The sequence below is a fragment of the Uranotaenia lowii genome, chromosome 2 (genome assembly GCF_029784155.1).
Source record: "Uranotaenia lowii strain MFRU-FL chromosome 2, ASM2978415v1, whole genome shotgun sequence".
NCBI lineage: Eukaryota > Metazoa > Arthropoda > Insecta > Diptera > Culicidae > Uranotaenia > Uranotaenia lowii.
Window position 1 is genome coordinate 52,471,949 of NC_073692.1, and position 26,499 is coordinate 52,498,447.

General features: G+C 33.8%; 1 protein-coding gene across 3 annotated transcripts in view; it reads left to right on the forward strand.

The window, feature by feature from the left end:
• The window catches only part of LOC129743593 (uncharacterized), a 98,970-nt gene that overhangs the window by 5,021 nt on the left and 67,450 nt on the right, over positions 1 to 26,499 (forward strand). Inside the window, exons 2-5 of one of the 3 annotated variants that reach the window (XM_055735657.1) lie at positions 1,779 to 2,548; positions 8,245 to 8,298; positions 9,866 to 9,979; positions 13,157 to 13,324. In XM_055735657.1, the coding sequence (XP_055591632.1) occupies positions 1,779 to 2,548; positions 8,245 to 8,298; positions 9,866 to 9,979; positions 13,157 to 13,324 (1,106 nt within the window). The remainder of the gene's footprint in view (positions 1 to 1,778; positions 2,549 to 8,244; positions 8,299 to 9,865; positions 9,980 to 13,156; positions 13,325 to 26,499) is intronic. The other 2 variants (XM_055735659.1, XM_055735658.1) reach the window with 2 other exon arrangements.

Genomic DNA, 26,499 nt, shown 5'->3' on the forward strand with positions numbered 1-26,499 from the left:
ATTGTTTCAATAAAATTTTCTCGAAAATTTCAGTTTTGGAGGCAAACATTAAAAAATTTATAAAATTTTTTTTTTGTTTGATTTGCTAATTGAAGTGAAAAAATCGGGGCAAAATCCGTGCTTTTTTCAATGAAATTCAGGCAACCGGGCCAGGTCGGACTGTTCCTAAAATTTGCATTAAATAAATATCCGGGCAAACCCGGATAAAACCAGGCAATTTGGCAACCTTAGTTTAGCAGTTTTGAAAATTAACCATAATAAATAATTGTATTAATGTATTGCATCTTTTATGATCATAATTAAAATTGACTTATGCCTTCATTTTCTGTTACAATTTCTTTATGTATTACATTAACAGATAGAAATTAATGATTAGGTTTATGTTATCGAACGTTTTTGATGTTTAGTTCTATTTTTGGCAATTTTTTGGTCTTGGATCTCAAGCAAACAACTTTCTTTTTTAAATGCCCGAAAGCAAACCAGAAAAGCCTTGAGTCAGAATCTCAAAAAAATCAAGCAAGCCAAAAAGAATCGAAGTCAAAACAAAAATACTTAAGTTAGTCAAACAAAAAAAAACTCAAGCGAGTCAAAACCAAGAGACTCTTTCCGACTCAAGGATTTATAATCAGTCTACCTGTGAACGAATTTTATTTTTACTCTACGGATTTTTTTCCCATCAGACTTAACCTCCTTACGAGTCTGCTAAACTCAAGAAGCTTTTTTTTCTTGGCACGTCGGATTTCGCAAACCGATCCTCTACATTTTGTAGATTGTCCCGAAAAAAAACTCACCTGTACAAAATTTAAGCTCAATCGGATTGCATTTTCAAGTCATTTTGGCATCAAAATAAAAATTTTGACTTTTCCGATTTCACCACTTAATCAAATCCGATTTAGCTGAAATTTCGCACAGGTCACTTTTTTGGGCCAATCTACAAAATATAAATGGTCGGTTTTTTTTAATTCGATTATAAAATTTTCCTCATATATTGCTACCCTGAGGTATTCTTCATACAAAATGTGTGGGAAAGTTAATATAAAAAAGTCGATAACCTTTTTCGATCAGCTCAGTCTTCTGAAAAGTTGTTCCTAGGCTTCACTTCAAAAAAATTTCAAGATTTTAACAGTGTTGAAAGAATTAATTGAGATTTTTTTATTAAAAATTTTAAAGTTGTTTTCATAAATTTTACAACTTTAAGAAGTTTGATAGTCGCTTTAGGGTTGTCCATTCAAAGTGAAGTTTTGCACTGATTGTTTACTTGATAAAAAGATCAGAACTAGAGGGTAGAAGCAGTGAATTTTTTTATTTTAAAAACTTCTATATAGCTAAGAGCCACCCTAATTTACAGCCATACAATAAATAAGATATTGTCTACCTACATTACAATTTGAGACCACTTTATGCATTTATGTTAGGAGAAAAAAAATTTGAGTTGAGAATCATTAGTTGAAGATCTGAACTTGTTGTTAGTTTTCATTTTTGAATTGAAAAAAAAAACAACAAACACGTTCTTCAGCTCTTCTAATTGATTAGTTTCAATAGACCTCACGAGCCAATAAAGCAATATCTTAAAAAGAAGCCTATGAGGCATATATTCGCATATTAGTTATCAACAAAGACTTAGAGTCAGTTTATTACCCACTCATGGTCGGAACAAGTTCCACGCAATCAATCTCACTTATTTGCATCGGGACGTCTCTGAGCTGTCCGATCCAATCAACACAGTTGACATACCCCCAGGAACAATGATTCCGAGCTCATTTTCCTGAAACATTAAGTTCCATCCAGTGTTACCAGTCTCAATTGAAACCTTAATCTACATTGTCCCGTTTTGTGTGAACGCATCCATTCAGGATACAACGAATAAACATCATCAATCATCTACTCAGTCCCGACGACAACAAACTCACTCAGTGGTGGGACGACGCTCATCGTCCTCGGAAAGATTGCACCAAAAGCAGCAGCAGCAGCAAGCTCATCAACATCGGTCACAACCCTCGACGCCAACGGCCACGAACGGCAACGTTATTCCGACTTCGGTTGGGTCCATCGAAACCGGAACTTGCCTTCCGGTCCTGTTGGGCACCGGCAGCCATCCTTACATTGTCCAACCATTTGCCGCCGAACATCACATAGCAGCCCCACAGATTCCTACTGCGGCTAATCATCCGTTCGTGGCAGCACTTCCGCCACTGCCCCCAGGAAAATCACCCCGGGAGGCCTTTTTCCCCCTGATCGGAAGTGGAACCAATCCACCAGTCACCGGTGGAGGAAGAGGTCACATTCCCACGACCGGAATTGGCGTAGGTTCCACGGGTGCCGGTCAACCGCCGCCGGTCTCCTTTTCGCTCTACAAGACAATCAATACCGTTATCAAGAGTAGCCGGAAAATAATCGTTCGCGTTTGTGAAGTGACCAATGTGAAAACTAAACTTAAAATGTTCAATCTATACTCGACGATGAATAAGCGCAATGGCGCCGAAGAGAAGGAGGCCCGGGTTATGGAGACGACCGGACATGACCGGTTCTGCCAGGAGCGTCCCTCAAGGTAGGTGCCCTTGTAGCCGAGCTGCCTGAATTTTAGATTATTTTATTTAGTAGATCTTCTTACTTTATAAATGTTCATATGTATGTATACAAGCCAAATGTTATTTTTGTAGGAAATGAACACTGATACAATGGTTGGACTTTGAATTTTGACTATCTTCTAGGAGACAAAAACTTTTCATGAAGTATATATTTCGGTTCAAAAACATTCAGTATTTCAAAGTTCACTTGTTCTCAAACAGATGAAAAATAATTACAAACAACCGGATTTTTGTACAACCTTTATGATGTTTTTCGAAAATACGCTTTGATAATTTTTTTACCGTTGGAAAATTTAGACATCCCCTTTTCATTAAAGCCTGTTTTTTTTTGTTTTTCCAATTTTTTCATGTTTTTTAAAGGGAGTTATCACTGTTAAAACACTTGTACAGCTTTCCAATCAAATTTCAAGAAATTTTTCTTATGGTAAAATTTACTTGCTTCAACTTATAAAAAGGTATTCTGTGAATAAATAAAAATTTTACTACAGTATTATAGGAGTACAGTATAACAGTTTAAACACAATTTAGGAGCGAATTCAATTTTTATTTCGCATTAAGTCTTCTTTTACAGTGATTTAATACCTACTAAATTATATTCCATCAATTGTAGGCTAGTATTCAAATTATAGATCAAAGACGGCTCATTAGCTTCAGACAGCCTGATTTGCGATGATTTGGGCCACTTCTTTCCAGTCTTTGGCGAAGTTTTCGATAGAATCTGCAGGCTTCACATGTTTTCTCAAATACGATTTTGTAAGGGCTCAAACAGTCTCGGTTTCAAACAGTCTTGCTTAAGGAAAATTTGGCGGATTCCTCTCAGTTGTGTCATCAAATAAAACAGAGAGATATTTGTATCAGAAACTGATAATACAATCACATTTAATCTCGTCAAGTCATGTATTAAGGTCATGTATAAAGGATATATGCTAGGATTATCAATCCGTCATATTGGTAACATTTTCCCAATGATTTCCAATTTATTCAACTGGTAACAATTCCAGTGAAATATTCGAATTCAGTCTTCGTCGATTCTAGCAAGGTTTTCAGAAGTACAAGGTTCTCCGACTTCCACAGTTAGTAGGCGAGGAGTGCACAGGACGCTCAATGAGTTTGTTTACAAACATAAAAACATTTGCTTAGCCGTTTTCTTGGTTTGTTGGTAAACAAACTCTATGAGTTTCGCAGTTGCTAAACCGAAATGGTCAAAATGGCTGAATCGGGAATTTGACATACGGTAGCACCTCCTTTATATACACACCTTGGATTCTAGAGCAATAGCGAATTGACGTTCTCTCTCACTTGCGACTCTCTGTTATTGTTTACATCGTTTACATTTGCCACGCGGTTCGTCAGTCCGGATCAATCACCGCGGTGAAACGTTCGGTTGTCGCGAGTGTCGTTCAACAATCTGCTTCGGTACGATCTGGACTTTGTTGGATGGATACCAAGCCATAGTGTCTTTTGAGTAGTAAACTGATGCCGAATCCGTCAAAAGCAGTACTGAGTGATTTTGCTTGCGAATCAATGCTTGGGAGCAGGCGACGGTTCAGGCTCTCTCGGACGTCAACAGCTGTATTCATTGTGTCAGTAGTCGGTCACGAACGGCTCGGAAAGCATGCCATACTCACATTGTCGCTTTTTCGGTAAAAAATGATGTCGTCAATATTTCGGCTTTCCTGAACAGTGAAAAACTGATCATCTGGAAGCGTTTTGCAATCAAACACAGCAGTTATTGCAAGCTCTTGGTTTGACGGAAGCAGCTTGATTTTGATTCCGCTTCTGCTTCTTCTGCTTCTTATATGTCGTTAGACCCAATCTTACCTTGGCACGATGAACGGTGCTACGAGAGGATCCCACTTTCTGGCTACATCCTGAACTGAGGCAGTCTTCTTACAGGCATGACTTTGCGGTCCAAAGTTTTGTCCACTGGACCGTTTTTCGCCCAGATTTGGTTTGTTCTCGAAGCTGATTTCTTCTCCATACTTCCGAATCGCATTTTGGATCTCTCCAATGCTTACATCCTCATTTTCGCTTACTGACTCGCGAAAATGTACACCATTTGTGCACGATATTTTTGCGCTTTTCCGTGGAAGTGGCTCTCATTTTCACGAAAATGATGAAAACTGGAGCTCTCGATAAACAGAGTTTTAGGTTGAACTGTAAAAACAACACGCAGCAGTAATCACCTGTTTGGACGTCATCCGAAATTAACAGGATTGCATTAGAATCGTGCTTAGATATAAAGGGTGATACGGTCAAAATTTGGTCAAGGGAAAACGCGTGTAAATCGGTGAAATCGTTTATTTAAAAAATCAAATTAAATTTCTTTTTCAAGTATAAAATTCAGGAAAAATATTCAGTTAGGCTTCCGCTTTTCCAAATCCGAATGGCCGAGCCTTACGCTTAACCCCTGCTATCAGATTTTGTACAGCCACCTTGTCCATCTTCTTCGCCGCAGAAAGCCAGTTTGCCTTGAACTGCTGCTCGTCCTTAGCAGTTGTTTTGGTCTTCTTTAGGTTCCGCTTGACAATAGCCCAGTATTTCTCAATTGGGCGGAGGAACCACCTGCACGTTGTTGGTGGCGTACCACTCCATGGCCTTTTAACCGTAATGGCAAGATGTCAAATCCGCCCAAAACAGTACGGAACAACCGTGTTTCTTCAGGAAAGGCAGCAGACGTTTATTCAAACACTCTTTCACGTAAATTTCTTGGTTGACAGTCCCGGAAGCTATGAAAATGCTGCTTGTCAAGCCACAGGTACCGATGGCCTTACAAACCAGATATTTCTTCGCGAACTTTGACAGTTTCATGAGCTTAAAAATATCTGCTACCTTTCCCCTTCCTTTTGCCATATAAAACTCCTGTCCAGGAAGCAGCTTGTAGTCGGCTTTGACGTAGGTTTCGTCGTCCATTACCACGCAGTCAAACTTCGTCAGCATCGTCGTGTACAGCCTCCGGGATCGCCCTTTGGCCGTCGTATTTTGTTTATCATCGCGATTTGGAGTCACTACCTTCTTATAAGTCGATAGTCCGGCTCGATGCACGGTTGTAGACGATACACCCAGCTTATTTGCGGCATCTCGTAGAGAGAGGTTAGGGTTTCGCTTGAAACTACCGGCAACTCTCTTTGTCGTCTCAGCGGCTTCCGGTTATCGATTTCCCACGATCCAAACTTCCTGGCTATCGACAATCGTTCTCCAAACACTTTAATTACATTTGTAACGGTAGATATGGCAACTTTTAGCGATTTTGCCAGCTTTGCGTGCGAGTAGCTCGGATTTTCGCGATGCGCGAGCAAAATTTTGATACGCTGCTCTTCTTCCTTGGACGGCATTTTGACAACTGAAGAGTGAATTCCAAAATCAAAATAAGAGCAACATTCTACACACACACACACACACCTTTAAAATGAGGGGTGTTCAGGTTTTTCAAATGCAAAATTGAAAGAAATACGTCAAGTTGATATTGATCAAATTTTGACCGTATCACCCTTTAATGGGACATCCTATAACTTTGGCATCAAATCGGTCAAAAAATGTTAATTCTTAAACGAAATTGATAGCAAAGTATTTTCATTAAATATGTGCAGAAATGAGTCCTCTTTGCAGATCAGATATCATTTCTCACAGATCATAAATTATGTTTTATTAAATAAAATGAGCCCTCAGAACAAGAAATAACTTGTGTCTGAGCTTAGAGTGGTTTATTTTTCTAATTTTATCCACAAACCGCAGCCAAACTTTGCTCTTTATGCATTTCCAAATATTCAATCCGAATCTGAACTGACTTGGAGTGGGTTTCGTGAGGAAAAATATTTTTTTAGGTTATTCCAATGAATGTATCCAGCAAAATGTTGTTTTTGTGGAAAATATTGTTTGGATATTTAAGGTTTTTAGGATAATGGTAAATGAACCATCTCTATCAGCTTGAGCTGGATCCAGACAAAAGGATTAGAAAAATCAAAACCATCAACTTGGATAAGCAGTTGACTTCCAGTTTGACTTCCAAAAGTTTGCAATGAAACAGGAAAAGACAAAAAAAAATTAACAGATTTATACTGTGGTTTGATTTTTTTTTTTGATTCAACAAAATTTTTAAAGAGCTCAGCTAAAATTATAAGCTTTTTTTGCAACACTGTAACGATATACTGACAGTTCGGCACGAACACCACCTTAACAAAAGGCCTCAGCCCTAACCTCAAGCCAAGGTGGGTAATTCAGGAGGTGTTCCCGAATAACGAATTCCCGATTCAGCCATTTTGGCTATGTAGGCTATGCAACTATGCGAAACTCATGAAGTTTGTTTACCAACAAACCACAGAAAAGCTGAGCAAAAAATAAACAAACTCATTGAGAGCCCCGCTCACTCCTCGCCTACTTACTGTGAAAGTCGGAGAACCTAGTGTATCTAAGAACCTTGCCTCAAGCCATGAATGCTAATGATCAACTTTTGAAAAGGCCGCACGTGAAATGCATTTTCCTCATATTGACATTGAAACGCCCCTACAAAAGTCAACACTGAGATGTTGATGTTTTGATTTTAAATGACGCTTAGTGGTGCCAGGTGGAAATATTTTTTCAATAGTATTTAACTGAAACTAGGTAAATAATTTTCATTTTAAGATAGGTTTTATCACTAGTTGATAAATTTATCCAAAAAGTTTGAACTTTGTGAAAATTGCATAATTTTGTTTCTTTTAACACATTGCGGGCCAAATACGAAATACAGACCCCGTTCGATTTTGGCAACATCCGAAAAAGACGGTTTTTTTTGGCACTTTTTTATTTTTAATTTTCATTTCAAATTAATCAAAATCAATGTAAATCGTAATATTCTTGTTTTTTTCGCTTGACGTGAGTGCGCTTCACTGCAGAGCATAACATTTTAAAAATAATTTTAATATTCAAAATTTTCATAACACTTTCGATAAGTTTATAATTTTGTTGAAATTTGTCCAGTCGTTTCTATGATAAAGGATGCCAACCCGATCAAAATATCTCATCTTGAAATAATTTTGTTTTTCTCTTCTAATCGGGAAGTGCATCGATCCCGACTGATGGAAAAAAACGCCTCGACCAGGATTCGAACTCGAGTCCTCTGAGTTCCTTCACCGACACCTTAATTGCAATGCAAAATCTTCAGATGAAATTAGAAAAGCAGTAGCTCTAAAATTGAGTTGACTTCATCGAGCTGAATCCGCTGCTAGATTCTACGGCAGAAAATGCCCATCATGCTCCGATTCATGGTGCTTATACTGCCCCAGAGGGGTTCTCATTATGCCCCCACAGTGATTGATTTTCAGCTTTTTCACACGTTCCTGAAATGCATTTTTCAACGTTATTTTCAGCTTTAAAAATCAACCAGATACAAAATGCACTTTTTTAGTACCTGAACACGATCCAGTGATGCTAGAGTAATTTTTAATTTTTGCTTTAATGATAGAGGGAAGTCCCAGCTTTCCAACGGTACAAAAGCAAAAATAATCCTAAGCATAAGTTTCGGCTTCAAACAATCAAAATTTCGAACTTCATGCGTTTTGAACAAATTATCACTAAAGAAAAATAATTTCAACATTCCTGTCCAATCCTTATCACAATGAAAATGAAAAAAATCCAAATGATAACTCCGTTGAGTTTGTTTTCCTTCTGCAAACAGGGAATGGAGTTGCATGGAATTTGATGATTTCCACCCAATCCATTGCATGCGACGGTGAGTGATCAATTTAAAGTAAAAACACCGAAACAGCCGCAACGCAAAAATTCAATTAATTTCACGCTCTTCTGCCACGCAGAATAAAAATGCACGCACACACCTCGTTATGTCCGTGTTATTGTCCACTGATCAATGTGCAATGTCTGATCGTCTGTTGGTATTGCTGTTGTCGATATGCACCACTCAACTATGTCAATTGTTACAAGAATCATTCACAGCCTGCACTCCACCCTCATCCTCAATTTCCGGGTCAAAAGCTCAAACCACAGTTTGGAATGGAGAAAAAATAATCACAGCCAATTAGTGTCGGACCAAGCAACGTTTGCCAGGTGTCGCATGAAATATTAACACCATTTGGTTAGCCTTCCAAAAAAAAAAAAAGATTTTTGCCTCCCATTTTGTCGCACATTACACTGTACAAAGCGCACCGTGGAAGAAAGCTTCAGTTTTTTGGATCGATGAGTTCATAACGAGTTTTAAAGTCATCAAAATATTCTTTTTTAAAGAGGAATATTAAAGAATTTTCGATTTTAATGTAGTTCATAATATCCTTCAAAAATATTCAAAATTTGATACTGCGTAACTGTCTTCAAAAAGTTGAATGATCTGACAAAACTGCCAAAAATTACAAGAATGACAAAAATAACAAAACTGACAAAAATGACAAAAATGACAAAATTGACAACAATAAAAAAAAGAACAAAAATCACAAAAATAACAAAAATAACAAAAATGACAAAAATATCAAAAATGACAAAAAAGACAAAAATGACAAAAAAGACAAAAATGACAAAAATGACAAAAATGACAAAAATGACAAAAATGACAAAAATGACAAAAATGACAAAAATGACAAAAATGACAAAAATGACAAAAATGACAAAAATGACAAAAATGACAAAAATGACAAAAATGACAAAAATGACAAAAATGACAAAAATGACAAAAATGACAAAAATGACAAAAATGACAAAAATGACAAAAATGACAAAAATGACAAAAATGACAAAAATGACAGAAATGACGGAAATGACAAAAGTAACAAAAATGACAAAAATTACAGAAATGACGAAAATGCCAAAAATATTAAAATGACAAAACCACAGGAATGGAACACAGAAAACATCAAAATAAATAAAAGTTAGGGTGTCCAGTTTAGTTAAAGAGTTTTTGAAAGTATTCAATCAATAGAAGTTAAAAAGCTAAAAGCTAATCACACGAATAACCTACTAAGCAATGATACCTACTACACCCAATACTCATCCATCTCACGAGCACAATGACCCATTAAAATCTTTTTTCTGTTCTAATTGTTGTAAATAATTAAGTTCCGGCAGCCGGCACCCAATTTGTGCTAACCGTTTCGTTTTGTTTGTGTCCTGCACCAGCAAACATTGACCATCGTAAATGACATATTCTTTTCACATTTGCTTGGCTTTTGCCACTCGCTGACCCGAAAATACGAAATAAAAAAAAAAACAAAACAAAACAATCGACCAACCAGTCCACATTCTCTGTTCCGGGAGCTATTAAGTTTAATGTGCCAACCGTTTCCCGTTTCCAGGTCCAGTTACCGGCGGAAGAAAAAGAAAATGCGCCGGGCCCAGTCGGCGGCCGAGTTTAACGAGCCTAGGACGGAAGTGACCGTTTCGGCGGCCAGCAAACGGATGTTGTTCAGGTAAGAAGTCATTCCGGGGTCACTTATTGGTATTGGTGCTTCTACCTACTAATAAGTAATCGACCGCTCTAGCTAATGGGTTCCCATTATCACCCAATTGTACTGCCCCTTCATAGTTATTATTCGATGAAACGGATTATTTTGTTTGTCACACGATTTTGAACATTAGCACGGTGTCTCTGATGGAACGATTTTATTTTTCGAAAATTAGCATCGCTAATTTTTGCACCATTCGAAAGCTGGGACTTTCCCCTTTCATTTAAGCTCAGATTTGAAATAATCCACCGGGGGTCAAGAACATTTTATATTTTTGAAGATTTTTTAACCTTTTTAACAGTTTTTTCAAAGACAAAATCATACTAATCACTGTGGAAATGCTCGTCATACCTTTAGCTTAAATCCAACGTCGTATGTTAATAACAAGATTTAATAGGAAATTTCCCTGGCTACAATTTTGTAGAAGCCATCAAAGTGATACAAATTGGAAGAAAAGCGTTGGAATGTCACAAACAGAGTGATTATTATTTCATTTGAAAAATCTAATAAAACTTCTCACCACTGATTTTACTATGACCAGAAAAATTATTCTACGAGCTTAGTTATTGGTTCTAGAGTGTATAAATGTTCAAAACGGTTTATTGACAATAGAAAGTCAATCCTTTACATGAAATTGTTCAGGATTATCTGAAGTTATAAGCATTTTTGGGGTTTTATTATTCCGGAACAAATATGAAATTCTTTTTTTTTTTTTGTCTAATTTTTCAAAAAATCCCAAAGTAAGGGATAAATAAAGTTTAAGGTATTTTTTTTCCAATGTATTGAAAATTTGAATAAATTTTTAATTTGAATTTTAAGCATTTTAAGCCACTGCTATAAACACTGTTCATGACACGATTTTATATTTTGTTTTCATAGAAGTAAAACAAAAACATTTTAGAGGAAAGCCAAAAATGCAGAAATCCACAGACAAATGTTTGCAGTGTTCCATAGTATCGGATAAAAACCCAAGTTTTTTTTTATTTTATCTAGGATATTTGAAAAAAATAATTCATCAATTTGAACAAATGCAAAATTTTAAGAAAACGAAATAAAAAGTTCGCAAAACATCTGTTGACTTCAGATCTGATAACTCAAAGTGAATTGAGAGAATATTTTCAGATTAAAGTATTACATCAAATCAACCTCTTAAAATTGTTGAAAACAGAATTGATGTTGAGATTTTTTAATCTTCTTTTTCCTTTTAATAAAAAAAATCAATAAAAGACATTTGGTTTAGTTCGTGTACTTTCGAGTAAAATGAACAAACTAGAATTTTTGCTTGAAAACTTAAATTCGACCACATTTTTACTTACACGAGTGCCTCCAAAAACACCAATTTATGCAAACAAACATAAACAATGGGTATAATTTTTTTTAAATTTTATATATGACACTTTATTTCACTTGTGATACCCGTGTCTAAGGTTTTACAATCAATCGAAAGTGAAAAGTATGGAAACCTTACGAAATCACCAAACAGGATGAAAGATTTTCAACAAAGATGTTTGATTTTGAAATCCAAATGAATTATTTAAAATTTGGGCTGTAATGTAAGAAGTAAAGCTAATTTGTTTCCAAATCCCTAATGTTTGTTCAAACTAACTTAGCTCAAAATATAAATAACTAAATTTTCAAGAGAGGCGGGAGACATTTTTTCCAGAATAAAACCCTTCAAATGCTTATAATTTCAGATAATCCTGATCAATTTCATGTAAAAGATTGATTTTTTATAGTAAATGAAATGTTTTGAACATTTATACACTCTAGAATCAATAACTAAGCTCGTAGAATAATTTTTCTGGTCATAGTACAATCAGTGATAAGAAGTTTTATTAGATTTTTCAAATGAAGTAATAATCACTCTGTGACATTCCAACTCTTTTCTTCCAATTTGTATCACTTTGATGGTTTCTACAAAATTGTAGCCAGGGAAATTTCCTATTAAATCATGTTATTAACATATGATGTTGGATTCACGCTGAAAGTAAGACGAGCATTTCCACAGTGATTAGTATGATTTTGTCTTTGAAAAAACCGTTAAAAAGGTTAAAAAATCTTCAAAAAAATAAAAAGGTTCTAGACCCCCCGGTAGATTAGTTAAAATTTGGGCTCAAATGAAAGGGGAAAGTCCCAGCTTTCGAATGGTGCAAAAATTAGCGATGCTAATTTTCGAAAAATAAAGTTTTCTCCTAGAGACACCGTGATTAGGTGACGTGGCTAGATTCGATTGTCCTCAATATTGAAAAAATTAGGTGGGCAGCGAAAATTGTCACATTAAATTTCAAAAACCAACCGTATACCCAACAGAATGATTGAACCAAAAACTGTCCTGTCATTTTTGTCAATTCTGTCATTTTTATCATTTTTGTAATTTTTGTAATTTTTGTAATTTCTGTAATTTTTGTCATTTTTGTAATTTTTGTCATTTTTGTCATTTTTGTCATTTTTGTAATTTTTGTCATTTTTGTCATTTCCGTCATTTTTGATATTTTTGTCAGTTTTGTCAGTTTTGTCATTTTTGTCATTTTTGTCATTTTTGTCATTTTTGTCATTTTTGTCATTTTTGTCATTTTTGTCATTTTTGTCATTTTTGTAATTTTTGTAATTTTTGTCATTTTTGTCATTTTTGTCATTTTTGTCATTTTTGTCATTTTTATATTTTGGCCAATATAATTTTTTTTGTGAAGTTTCCTTCATTTCTGTTCTGTATATTTGGTCATATTTCATAAATTAGTTTTATGCATTTTTTTCAATCGATCTTCCCGATTTCTTGAACATCTCCTTAAGCAATTTTTGGGGTCAAAATGTCGAAACTTTGAAACACCTCTGATTGTTAGATTGAGCTGAAATTTCGCACTGGTTAATATTTAAACCAAACAACGAAATGCATATTGTCCGTTTTGAAGTTTTGTTATGAAAATTTTCCATTTGTCAGCGTTATAGGCTTTAGGGAAAAAAAGGATTTAACCGGTTTCTACATTCAAAGAAGCAGATATGTAGATCATGTAGAAAACATTTTGCTTGGAAGTCATCTATCAACCCTAACATTCTAAAAATACCCCTCAAGAGACCCTAATAATTCATTGACAGTTACAAGTGTACTAATGACCCCACCCTTTTCCACGCATCTCATTGCAGAGGCCGTTCGGTGAGTTCGGACCACGACAACAACTCCGAATCGGAACACTCGGAACGTTCCCCGTTGGTCAGCGCCAAGTTGGACTCGCTGGCTAAGCTCCTGTTCAGCCGGAATCTCCTCCAGGATGGAAACGGCTCCAGCTCCAAAGACAATGAATCGCCGACAAGGTTTCTATTCTATCAAAAAACAAAAAAATGCCAACTCAACCCACCACCAAAAGTTAACCTGCCCCTTGTATTCGTAAAACCTCTTCTCTTGCATTTATATACTCTTTTATATACATATAGACCGTTATACATTTGTAGTGTTCCTTCACTCAAAACGTTTACTTTATTGTTGGTTAATGTTACATATAAGCTGCATTTGGATGTAATTCACTCGTACCTTTGTTTTCCTTTCAAAAAAAAAATATTCTCAAGTTTTCTTTCGTCATTCATTGTCGTCGTCCTACCAATTCACCACGATTATAAGTTTTTGATTTGTTTTTCCGATTCTAAGTTTTGTGAAAAGGAATCCGGACTCGCATTGTACAAACTCGTTCATTTTTTTCCAATCTTTCATCTCTTTGCATTCGTTCAACGCTTGAACTTTCGTTTCGATAGATGCAAACTTTTGCAATTCTTTTTAATTTTTATTATCTATAGATAACTTTTTAAAGCTAGATATAGCCAGAAGCATAGCTAGACGATTCTAGAAGTGAAAGTTTCATTATCGCGAAAACACATTCCATGCTGCATTGTTGAGGTTTTTAAACAGTTCTGACGTTGTATCAAAAATACTAACGTTAACGATTCTACGAAACATAAAAAACACGAGATTAATTTTGAAAAAGCACTCAACATTTTTCAAGAATCCATTATAATTATGTTTCTCAAACTACCATACTTTTCCATACTCTGTTCGAAAATATTTTAAACTGATTAGTTTTGTCACAATGTTTTTAACCCTCCAAAGCTGTTCGGTTCAATATGACCCGAAGCGCTCATTTCGAACAACTTTATCGTCATTCCAATATACTGAAGAACTAGAAATTTTTACAGACCAAATAGGTTGTATGAAAATAATGATCAAATAAATGACAAAAAACTAAAATTTTAACATTGAAAATCGGTACCGAAAGATCTTAGATAGCGGCCAAAACTTTCATTGGACTCCAACATGTCTATACATTGTCGGATAGATGGATTCTTGACAATTTCAAATATCAATAAAACACTTAAATACAGCAACGCTATCAGAAGTTATGAGTATTTTAAAAATAAAATTGATTTTTCAAACTTTTTACTTTCTGAACTAGTTTCTGATAACCTGGTAATACATACCGACTTATTTTGAAATGTTGAGTAATATGAATAAATTACCTACACAATGAATATACTATCATCAAAATCGGTCAACATTTGCAGTCAGGAGAACGAAATCAAACTACAACTCAAATTTCCCCGAAACGGATATTTTGCGAACGGCTTTGGAAGGTTAATAACCTACCACAGAAATGGAGTCAAAATCTTTTGAATTTGGCCTTGGGAACGATTATTTCTTTATTCATCTAGATTAACGACTTTAACTTAAGTCGTAGTGTTTTCCATTCTGTTAGAAACGGTTATATTGTAAAAAAAAAACTTTTCTTTAGAAATTGCAAATATGTGTAGTGCTGTCAACTAAGGTATCATACAGCACTTTTCAACTTAAATACCTTCGAAAAAAAAATCATGTCTACAGATAAAAAAACCGCTTTTGCATCAAATGACTTCAGATTTATGAAACATCACGTTATCGTAGACAGAAAAATATTTTTTTTAGTGAATAATTATCCATTACCCAAAAACACGCGTTTTTCACCTTAAACCCAGAGAAAGGTGTTACTTCCAATAAACTTTGTTTCTCATAAAAAATCCAGTGAAAACTTTTTGAGTTTACTTTTTTACCAGTTTTTATTGCTTTAAGGCCAAAAAGGCATAAACACCATCCGCAATAGAATTTAACTAAGATCGAAATATATTCTAAAACTTTTCTGTCCCTAACGCTGATATAAGGAGAAAAAAAACAACATGAGATGGTGTAAACATTCAGGAAAAAAAATATCAACAAAAATATCTAAATTGAAAACATGAAAATAAATGTTAAAATAGATTCAAATTTAATGTCAACAAACGGGTTATGCGACACAATCATATTCCAGCGTTTGATAAGGGGTTTCATAAAGTGTCATTTTGATTTGGATTTTTTTGCATCTTACCGCAGACAGGTAACTGAATTTCAAAAATAAACATTCATAAAAAAAATGGTGATTGTCCGAAAAACAATATTTTACCAACATTGTTGGCATAGAGTTATGAAACTAAACTAAAGTTTGCGGATAACATCATAAAGCCGTCATCCGTCAAGGTAAAGGTTTAACGTAAGGTTGCCAGAATTTTTAGCACGTATCTGAGCTGGGCTAATCCGGTCTTTTTTATTCAAAAACCTGGCATAATTCGGGCATTTGAGTACAAATCTTTCGACCAAAAATCCGTCAATTTCCGGGCAACTCAGACTCTAAACCCAGGAATAACTCAACAAAAATCATGAAAAAAAATTTAAACATTTTCTTTCATCAAAATTTATCAGCAGATTCTAGATCGTATTTAAGGATTCCCAAAATTCATTCATAGAAGTAAATAAAAAAACACAATTTGTTTTTATTTTCTTTGATTTCACAAATAAAGCAAATATGTCTTGGCTAAATCCGGACATTTTTCGATGAAATCTGGGCAACCGAGCCAGACCTGACTTTTCCCAAATTTCGTTTTAAATATTCTGGTAAATCAGGATAAAACCAGGCAATCTGGCAAGTTTATTTTTACGGCATCGGATAATTTCAAAGTTTAGACGCCTTTTCCAGGATTTTTAATTTTTGTTTATTAGAATTGAAAAAACTATATCATTAACATTTAGTGATCATAATTTGATACCTAAGGTATATACATTACAATAAAAGTGGAATAACTACTGTAATATTCACATGTTGCATTTATCACCTCTTCGGTTAGAACATGTTCAAGAATAGGTCGATAAAGTTATTTTTAGTTTTGAAATTATAAAAAAAAAAATTAAACCTCAGAAAGTTTTGTGTGATCTGGTTTCCACTTTTTCTTTTTTTTGAATTTTTTGCAACCTAAAGATATCTGTTCAATTAAAAAACAAATAGGTAGGTACAAACCTTTAAATGTGAAAAAAAATGTAATTATTAAAGTAACACAAAAACTGCCAAAGGAGCAGCTAGCAACTTAAAATTGAACACATAATTTTGAAAAAAATCAAACATTTAGAAGAATTAACAGTTGATATTTCATCAACAATTTTTCTCTTCTTACGTACATTTGTCAAATTCGATATTATTCTATTTAATTTAGCAAAAAAGTTCTATTTGGAGTGTTGAACTCCAAAATGTTGTTTAAAACTTCCTGATAAAACTAGTTTACTAAGTTTTAGAAAAATCGTGAACTTCATCGTATGATCCCAATTTTTAATGTAAAATCGGGCGCTGAATCTGAAAATTATTTTCAAAAAATCTAAGTAAAACAGTTCTTGCGTTTGTTTCAAATATGAAATTTTGGAAACATAAAAAAATACTTGTTCTTTAATTCAAATATCTTAGACTGCATAGCATTAATTTAAGTATCTCGTTTTTATTATAATGGTGAATTAATTTGCTATAGATTATCTGAACTTCATTTTTGCGTATGATCAACAGAATTGTCGATATTAGTGATAGAAAAATAACAAAAATATGCATTTTTAGAGAAAATTTCGCTTTATCGACCTTTATAGACTAGCTAATAAATTTTTTAAAAAATAATTAATTATAATAATTTAACGAACCGCAGTGTAATTAATACAGGAAGAATTAAACATGATAAATCTCACTCGCTTCAAGCTAAAATTGATCATAAACTTACCAGAAGGTCACATGCCAAATATTAGTTAGATCTGACCATAGGGAGGGCTTGTTTGAGTCTCAAACTTGAATGGGATTTAAAGGTATTTTGCTCAAGAGAAGCAAAAATTACTGGTTTTTTTTTAATAACTATTTTCTTTATTGACAGATTCTTTTTATGAACAATTTTCGTAAAGCCTGAACTAAGACCAATATTTCACTGGAAAACTGCAACCCAATTAGACTTGAAAAAGAAAAGTTATTGCGGTTCAAAAATTGAATATTGGTCGAAAACTATCGTCGCAAGAGTACATTTTAGACATTGCTTTTTATACGAGTATAAAATACAATTTTCGAAAAGCAATAACTTTTTTGTTTCAATTCCAATCGTGTTGCAGCCTTGGAGTGAAATATTTATCTCAATTTGAGCTTTGAGAAATTATTCATAAAAACCAATCCGCTCGTGAAGAAAAAAGTTATTGATGAAATTGAGACTCAAGAAACCCCTCCCTTTAGTCAGATCGGTCTAAAATTTGGCATGTGAACTTCTTTGGTCAGCTAATAATTAATTATGACTTGGAGCGAGTGAGATTTACCATGTTTAATTGTTCCTATTTTAAGATTAGTACAGTGCGGTTCGTTAAATTATTCAAAAATGCGAAAATTACTGTTATGCTGAACTTACCAAACCTTCTTCAATTTTGAACCGATTTTGATAAATAACTACTTTAATTTTTTTTGTATTGATTCTTTAGGTCAATAGAAAATCGGATTTTTTAAATGTTTCCTTCGAGTTTAAAAGTTTCGCTGAAACATGATATTCTTAAAAAAATGCGTTTTTTTACTTTTTTCTATCATAAAGCCTAACTAATATCACCGAAACTGTTGGTCATATGCAAAAAGTTCAGATGATCGATAGTAAATTTATTCACCTTTAATATGCAAAAAAAAGTTTTAAAATAAGTGTTATGCAGTCAGAAATATTTGAATTTGAGCACAAGTACTTGTTTTATTTCACCATAGTTTCATTTGGGGCATAACTCTAAAACTGTTCTACTGAAATTTTTTTGAATTTCATTTTCAGATTCAGGGCTCGATTTCACATTAAAAGTGATCTTTAGTTCACTTATCACTATACACTATAGTTAAAAAATGCTGTAAACTAATGGTATTGTTTGTCTGAATATGAAAAATGAAAAATTAACAATTACAGTGCACTTTAAACCGTTTTTCTACATCATTTAGGTACTTTAGAAAATCACATTGATGTAAAAACTATCATTCAACAAAAAAAAGTTACCTTTACATTTTGATATCTAGTTCAAAATTTTGGAACCAAACAAAACAATATTTTATGCCAAATATGATAAATCATGAGACTTTAAGTAACTCAATGCAATGCAATGGTTTAAAGTTTATAGAAATCGGGCCAATAGTTCCTGAGATATAAGGGTTAAGATCTGGCGTTCCCACTATTTTTTTCTTGGCGGTCCTTAACCTTGAGTTTTGGAGTATTAAAGCTACTGGTCTATATTTTTCCTTTCTAGGAAGATCATGTTTTTAATCGATCATCCTACAGTACAGTATCCTTTCACAAACCGTATAATAAGTAATAATTATCAAGGCCAACACTTTTTTCTAGCACAGAAGAACGTATTGTTCAGATTTTTCAATCGATTACGAAATTTTTGTATGATTTGGCGCAGAATCTTAAGATTTGGCGATATGGTGTAATAAAAATTGAAAAATTCTTAGTATTGAATAAAATCAGTCATTACTTACTGATAGACCAACAAACCAACATGGTAAATGAGAACTGATGTTTATTCAATTTATATTTCTTAATTAAATAAAGATTATGGGTATTAAAGGATATTCTTGATTTAGATGTACAGTGAGCGAAATAAGAATAGTACCACTATGAGTTTTGCTTGTATAAATATGAATGATTAGAAATTAGCAAAATTTTCTTATACAGTTTATTTAAAACTGTTCAACGGATAAATCAAGCATAAGTTTACCATTTTTGGATGAAGCTATTGGCGTTGAGGACCAAGAATATAAAAAGGGGTGCGAAATAAGAATAGTATTAATCATTTTAAAATTTGCTTTCTTAGAGTTATGCACTTTTACAAAGTAAATTTTAAGAAATGAGAAATGCTTCTACAACTATTTGAATAGATAACTGCATTTTAAGCGTTTTCCAGCATTCCAAAGATTTTAAAAAGAGATTTCTATGATTTTTTCCTCCAGCGCTAAGTAATTTGATATTCGAGTTACAATTCTTTATCAAGCTGCTTAATTTCTTCATAAACACAAAGTGAAAAGATAAAATATAGATTCTAGGATTTGATTTGAATCCAAAAAACAAGCTTCTCATTTAAAAAAATGTGTTTAATCATTCAAACACTATATTTCCAGTTTAAAGTCGTAGATGACAGCGCTATCTTGCTATTAATCGGAATTGAGACCCATTTTTGACTATTCGGGGTTAATGAAGGTGTGCTGGATGATTTTGATCAAGAACAAAGTGCATGGTACCACGTGAACGCCTTGGAAATTCTAAGATCACTAATTCAAATAACTAGAATTGCATCAAGGTAGCTGAAAAGAGAATTTTTTAGACCTGTTATCTGAATAACGTTGTAACTTTCTATGGAGAATGATGGACCAGATGGCTATTGGTGCTTTGATATAAGCACCAACTTCGGCTTTTGTATATTCTGGTGCTCGTGAGTTTTTGAAAACCCAGAATAGCTTTCTTAAGCGTGATCTCCAACAAAACTGGGTAGGAAAACTAACTCGAAATTATGGATATGGGCCTGAATAGACCCGGAAAGTCAATAGTAAAACTCAAATTTGTTTGAACTGCAAGATAGTGGTGCCATCAACGACTTGAAACTGAAAAAAAGTGTGGTTCACTGGAAAAACAACAAAGTTTTTGAATTCCAAACACTTAATCCAAAAAAAGTAAACTTATGCTTGATTTATCCGTTGAACAGTTTGAAACAAACTGTAGAAGAAAACTTTGATAATTTTCAATCATATATACAAGCAAAACACTTAGTGGTACTTATATTCTTATTTCGCTCATTGTATAAATGCGGCCGCACAATAGCCCGTCGGTCGTCGCGTCGCGTCAGCGTCGCGTTGACATTTCATTTTGGGGATGTAATTTTTTGTTTGAGCCACCACAATTATGCGTCGTGTCAGCGTAGGCATTGTACTAAAACGCAAAACTTGTTCTAAGCAGCAGCGTCCTCCAACGTCGACGCTCTTTTTAAAAAAAATTGGTAATGGTAGCGCGTCAATGATAATTTTTAGGCAATGTTTGTTTGAATTTCAGCCAGAAATCAAATTTATATCTCTACAATATTATAAAAAGTTTATTGGTAAATCAAAACTTGATATAAACAAATTCAGTACATTTAAAATAAATTAATTCGATATTTACGGGAAGCACAAAAAATCACGAATTGTATTTTATTTACATTTCTATATTTCTATTCTAAATCATAATTAACATTTATGATCCACTAACAATCATTATCAGTATTGGCACTGTGGGAATTTTCGATCCACTACCGGAGGGAGTTGGTGGGTGATCATCCTCCATGGAAGGCTCCTACGCTAGAAGCTTTCCATTCTGCAGGCGTTGCTACTAGTACGGTCTTCTTCGGTGGGAGGCAATCAAGCTTATTTCTCCTCTACCATATGAATTTTGAAATAACCCTGGAGCGGCTGTTAACATTGTGCAGCCTGGCGATCCACTTCCGGCTGGAGGATTGGTAATTGCTGACTGGATCCTGGGCTTGGAGGTGCCCGTTCCGCAGGGGTGAAGTTGTGATTCCATCGCACAAGGTACTGGCTGGAATGAGTTGGCTTCTAATCCGCTAGGAGACGATCAAACGATTCTTCTAAAAACAAACTTTACTGCTGATTGGAAGCAACAAATCAAAACAAACGTTTTGGTTGCTATGTCTTCGACGCTGCATTGTGATGCAAAAATTGTCGGGTGCGTCGCGTCAGTGTTTTAGTACTTAACGACAGCGTTGACAGGTGACGCGACGCGACGTCTGACGTGCTATTGTGCGGGCCCCTTAACGCTTTAAAAGATAAAACTACACAATTTAAAAAAATGTATAAGAAACTTATACCAAACTGCTTCTGGATTTACTCCAGTAAGCTTTAAATCTTTTTGATTATAAGTAATTTAATAACTTTTCCAAAAGTTCCATTTGGCAATGTTAAAAATTTCGAATGAGCGGTAAATTTTGATCCTCACTGAAAATTTTGAAGTCATAATGAAAATTGTTCTTGAACTTCTTGATTTTTTTTTAAATGAGCTTGGAAAAGTTTTTCTAATTTTATAGACATTTTTAATGTTTTCTAATTTTGATTACAAAAATTAAAATTACGACACTAACATAGCATCTGAATGTTTTGTAGCAAAAACTGTTTCAAAATTCTAGTGCTATTTTCATCTCTGGTAGACTTTTTAGCCTATTAGAAACGAGGTCAAGTAGCACGTTCCTGTGCTAATTGGAAGGGTGCATTGCAGAAAAAAAACTACTCATAATTCAAGTGTTGTTACGATAACAACCACAACAACTGCAGACGACAGAACATTGCCAATCTCATGGAAATGGTTGGCTTATTACTGAACAACTCTTGAGTCAAATGCAGCATCCGCGGGATGTTATTCTACTTCTAGAATCGTTTCAAAGATTTTTTTTTTCAACAAACACAGCTAGAGTCCTAGAAGTAGATGATTTTTAATCAAATATTTTCTTGTTTTCTTTTTCTTCGAATTTGTTTCATTAGTTTCATTACCGACACCATCCTTCATTGGCAGGAAATATTCACTCCATAATTGAAAGCAAGCTAAAATATAATCAACAATAAGGACAACCTTTTGATTAATTGTAAGAGATTCTGCAAAGTGCGTAATAAAAAGTGAAACAAAAAAACCAAAATTGTTATTTCCTTTAAATTGTATGTCAATCAAAACTAACACAAAAAACCGAGTCAATTGAGCAACACGCTTCGAAAATGGAGTGTAGTTCCTACGAAACCAAAATCTTAAAAAAAAACATTTTCTGATTTCTAGTATGTTGATCAACATAACCGTAGCTCTGTTTTATCGTACTTTAATTTTCTCAAAACTATATATATTTATCTTCTTCTCTAGAAAACCCATTTAACTACGTTATATAAAACCCATCTATTTACATATTATAGTCTGTACATGGTTGTTCTTTCAAGTTGATTGCTACTGTTCTCTTCTCATACTTACGTACGTACGTTCATATGTATTTTTCCGGGGACTCGTGGAACCGAAAACAAAAAATCCAAACCCACATATCCACCCACAACCCACCATATGGCAAGCAAACAAATACTCATTCCTTAGGCTTGGTTGTGTCCTCTGCTGCTGATGCGGAACTTCTGGAGAAGCCGAGCCTAGAGAAAAAGAGATGGATAGTAATTTAATAAGCTCGCTTCATTGGTTCGGTGTCTCGTGTCATATCTCCTGAATGTGTGTTTGTCTGTCTACCTTTTTGATATGTTCTTGTACGATCTAGATGAATCCCACTTTTCTTGAAAATTTATCGAGTGTTCTAACTTCAATACCTGAAAACAGCTAGAATCTTTGTCCTCTCTGGTGTTCAACTTAGAAAAACCATTAAAATTCATTGGGCTGTGTAGGATACAGATTAGGCATTGTAGCATATTTGGCATTGTAGCATATTTGCAGCGAAATGCGCGGACCAATTTCCTTTAAAAAGAACAGCGCTCGTGCGGAAATGTCATTCGGTATTATAGTGTGAACATCAAGACATCAAGAGAAGACGGCAACTAAAAGCGACGGAATATCCTAGGTTTACAACAGGCTGCATATCGCGAAAAATCGCATAAAAAATCCAATTGTGTTGTCGCGTTTGGCCTATCATATCAAAACTTTCCGCTAAAAGGCATTGTTTCAATTTCCATAGGAAAAAAAAAAGAATTTTTTGTCTTTTTTATTAACATGCCAGGTATAAGGTTATTGAAAAATCCATCTATTTTCAAATTTCGGATTTCAATGTTTTTAAAAAATATTCTGTTGAGTGGTGTAATAAGTTCAGAGTGTTTTCATATTTTGTAGAGTTTTCAGCGAATGGTTAGTATTTTTGGCAAAGCGGAATGAATGCGCTTTGCCAAAAATATTAACCATTTGTTAAAAACTCCACAAAATCTGAAAACCCTCTGCACTTATTACATCATTCGATTGCTTTTAATCCGCTCTACAAAACTATTTTTAATATATTCTTTTTTATAAGTTGACAGACTTAGAAATTAAAAAAAATCAGAAGGCTAAAATCACCGTTTTCGAAAACTGTTCGTTTTTGCATTTCATCAACGTCAAGGAGCAGCCCGGAACTTTTGCGGAGGAAAAAGAGTGAAAAATGTGTTGTTTGGTCGATGTTAGTTCTGGGAATATGGTGGATGCTTAAAAACTTCTAATTTTTCAATTTCTAAGCCTGGTAAATTATAAAATTTGGAATATTTTAAAAATCCAATTACATAGAATAGTTTTGTAGAGCAGAATAAAATCAACCGAATGATTGCTTTCTCTTTGTCAAAATGTTAACCATTTATTGTGAACACTACAAAATCTTAAAACGCTCTGAACATATTACCCTACCTAATGTTTGTTCTAACTTCAGTGGATCGAGCGGAAACATAAGGTCTTTGGTAAAGTTTGGGAACATCATCTGAAATCTTTAAAAAAAAAACTCTATAAGTCAATTATGAGAACATTTGTAGATAACACTGATAAGTTTTCAATTCTATGGAGCCACTTTTTACACTATCTCTTCTTATAACTCTTGTATCTTGCTAGACAATAAACAGATATGTCTTGGCAGCACAAATCATCTAAAGGTGCAGTATTAAATAAAAATAATATTGGCTCTCTGGAGCCACTGCCATAAATCATAATTCATAGTTTTGAAGAGCGGATTTAAATCAATCGATTGATTGTTTTCGCTTTGTCAAAATGTTAACCATTCATTGTGAACACTACAAAATCAAAAAACGCTCTGAACTTATTATTCAACCCAATATTTGTTCTAACTTTAGTGGATCAAGTGGAACATTAGGCCTTCGGCAAATTTCGAGAACACCATCTAAAATCTGAAAAAAAAATCTATAAGTCAATTATGAGAACATTTGTAGATAACACTGATAAGTTTTTAATTCTTTGTAGCCACTCTGATCATTATCTTTTCTAGTAAGTCTTGTTTCTTGCAAAGTAATAAAAAGATTTGTATTGGCAGCACAAATAACCTTAAAGTACAGTATTAAATAAAATTTGCTCTCTGGAGCCACTGCCATAATTCATAATTCACAGTTTTGTAGAGCAGATTAAAATCAATCGAATGATTGTTTTCCCTTTGTCAAAAAGTTAACCATTCATTGTGAACACTAAAAAATCTAAAAACGCTCTGAACTTATTACCCAATCCAATGTTTGTTCTAACTTAAGCGGATCTAGTTGAAGCATAAGGTATTTGGCAAAGTTTGAGAACACCATAAAAAAAACTTTAAAAATGGATATAAGTCAATTTTGAGAATATTTGTAGTTAACACTGGCAAATTTTCAATCCTCTAGAGCCACTTTTTAAACACTCTTTTTGTAAGTCTTGTTTCTTGCAAATTATATGTGCCTCGACGGCCCTAATACCACTGCTAATGCTGTATGAAAAGTTGGCTCTCTGGAGCCACTGCCATAATTCAAAGCAGCTCAAATCGAATCAAATGTCGTCTCGAATCAGAACGGCACCAGCTGGACTGATTTGTTTACATATTTTGGCTTCAGAAATCCGATGATGTTCTCCGATAACGCGCATTGCAGATTAACCAATTTCTATAGAAAAGTAAAGAGTGTATTAAAAAAAATTAAAAGCATGGTTTTGCGAATAACTTTTAAATTCATGGAGATTTTCATTGAAACTACCTTGCAATGTAGGCTTTTTGAGATAGCGTCCAATAAAAAAAAGTGTATCGACTTCGTTTTTTGGGTGGCACATGCGCTATCTATATTTCATACCAGGATCGCAGGAAGAGGCGCCTCAAAAGGGGGGGGGGTGGTGGCTGATTTGATTATTTAAGACTAGTGCTTAAACAATGCATGAATTAAAAAAAGTTTTTGTAATTTAATTTTAGTAACATTTGAGTATCCATTTTAAGATCTTTTACATTAATAGTTTTTCGTAAATAAAATTTCTTTTGAAAAATGTCCTACAATCAATCAAATGCTAAGCTGATTTAATTTACACAGCTTTTACTCTTATTTAAATTTATTATAGTTCCAATTAAAGAGTAATTAAGACAGAATTAAAAACTGATAGGTGGAAAAGTAGAGCAATTTGGGTAGAAGGAATGGTAAAAATTTTAACTGAGGGCTTTGTGTATCGACAGCTTTAAACTACTTAAGTGATTCTTTGCCCAGTACCACCTTTTAATAATGAAATAAGGTACTTACTTTCTCCGATGGTTGAAACCTTTGAAGGTGCTTTAGAGTCTAGTAGATTTAGCTTATTTGATTTGAGCGTCAAATAAGCTCTTAAATCCACTATTTTTATAAAAATAACTTACTCTATGTTAAATTCAAATAAACTGAATATACCAAACGCTTGAGCAAATTGAAATATTTTAACCATCGATGTAAATAAATAAAAATTTCAAAAGTTAAAGGACAAGATTAAAAAATTACCGGTTTGAATCTAATTATTAAAAACTTGAACATAAAATTTTAGTTTGGTAATTGGCACTTGTAAAACTGTAATATAAATTATCTTAAACAATAGGCTAAGAAAACACAAAATTCATTATAGATTTTTTGAGTGAAGATTACGTGTCTTTATCGCTGAATATTTTCCCTTAAAAATCAATACCATAGTTAAAATCTTTAAGTATTAAACAAAATTTGCAAAATAAACAAAAATTCTTCTGTATATTCGTGATTTTCAGTTGAATTTTTCTACAAACCAACTTTGATAAAAAAAATTAAATTCAAAATTGAATTCACAATAAAAATTATCAGTCTGCGATCGCGATTTGAATTCCTCAACAAAAAATGCCTCTTAATATTTTTATCTTGATTTTAAAACTCATTTACGAACTGAAACAGAATCTGACTTTTTGATATAAAATCTGGATCTGTCTGAAGCAGAATTCAAAATAAAAAATTTGAATCTGTTTTTAAAGTTTCAAAACGATTTCAGAATTTTTTTGTTTTCCAATCTGATTCTTAATTCCAGATCTTAAGGTGATTTTTTCGGCTTTCAGTCTGTTCAAATAGCAAAAACGCAGCCGAATCACACCTGACAAAAAATACGACACATTTTAGGTAAGAATTAGTTAATTTTGTAAAGAC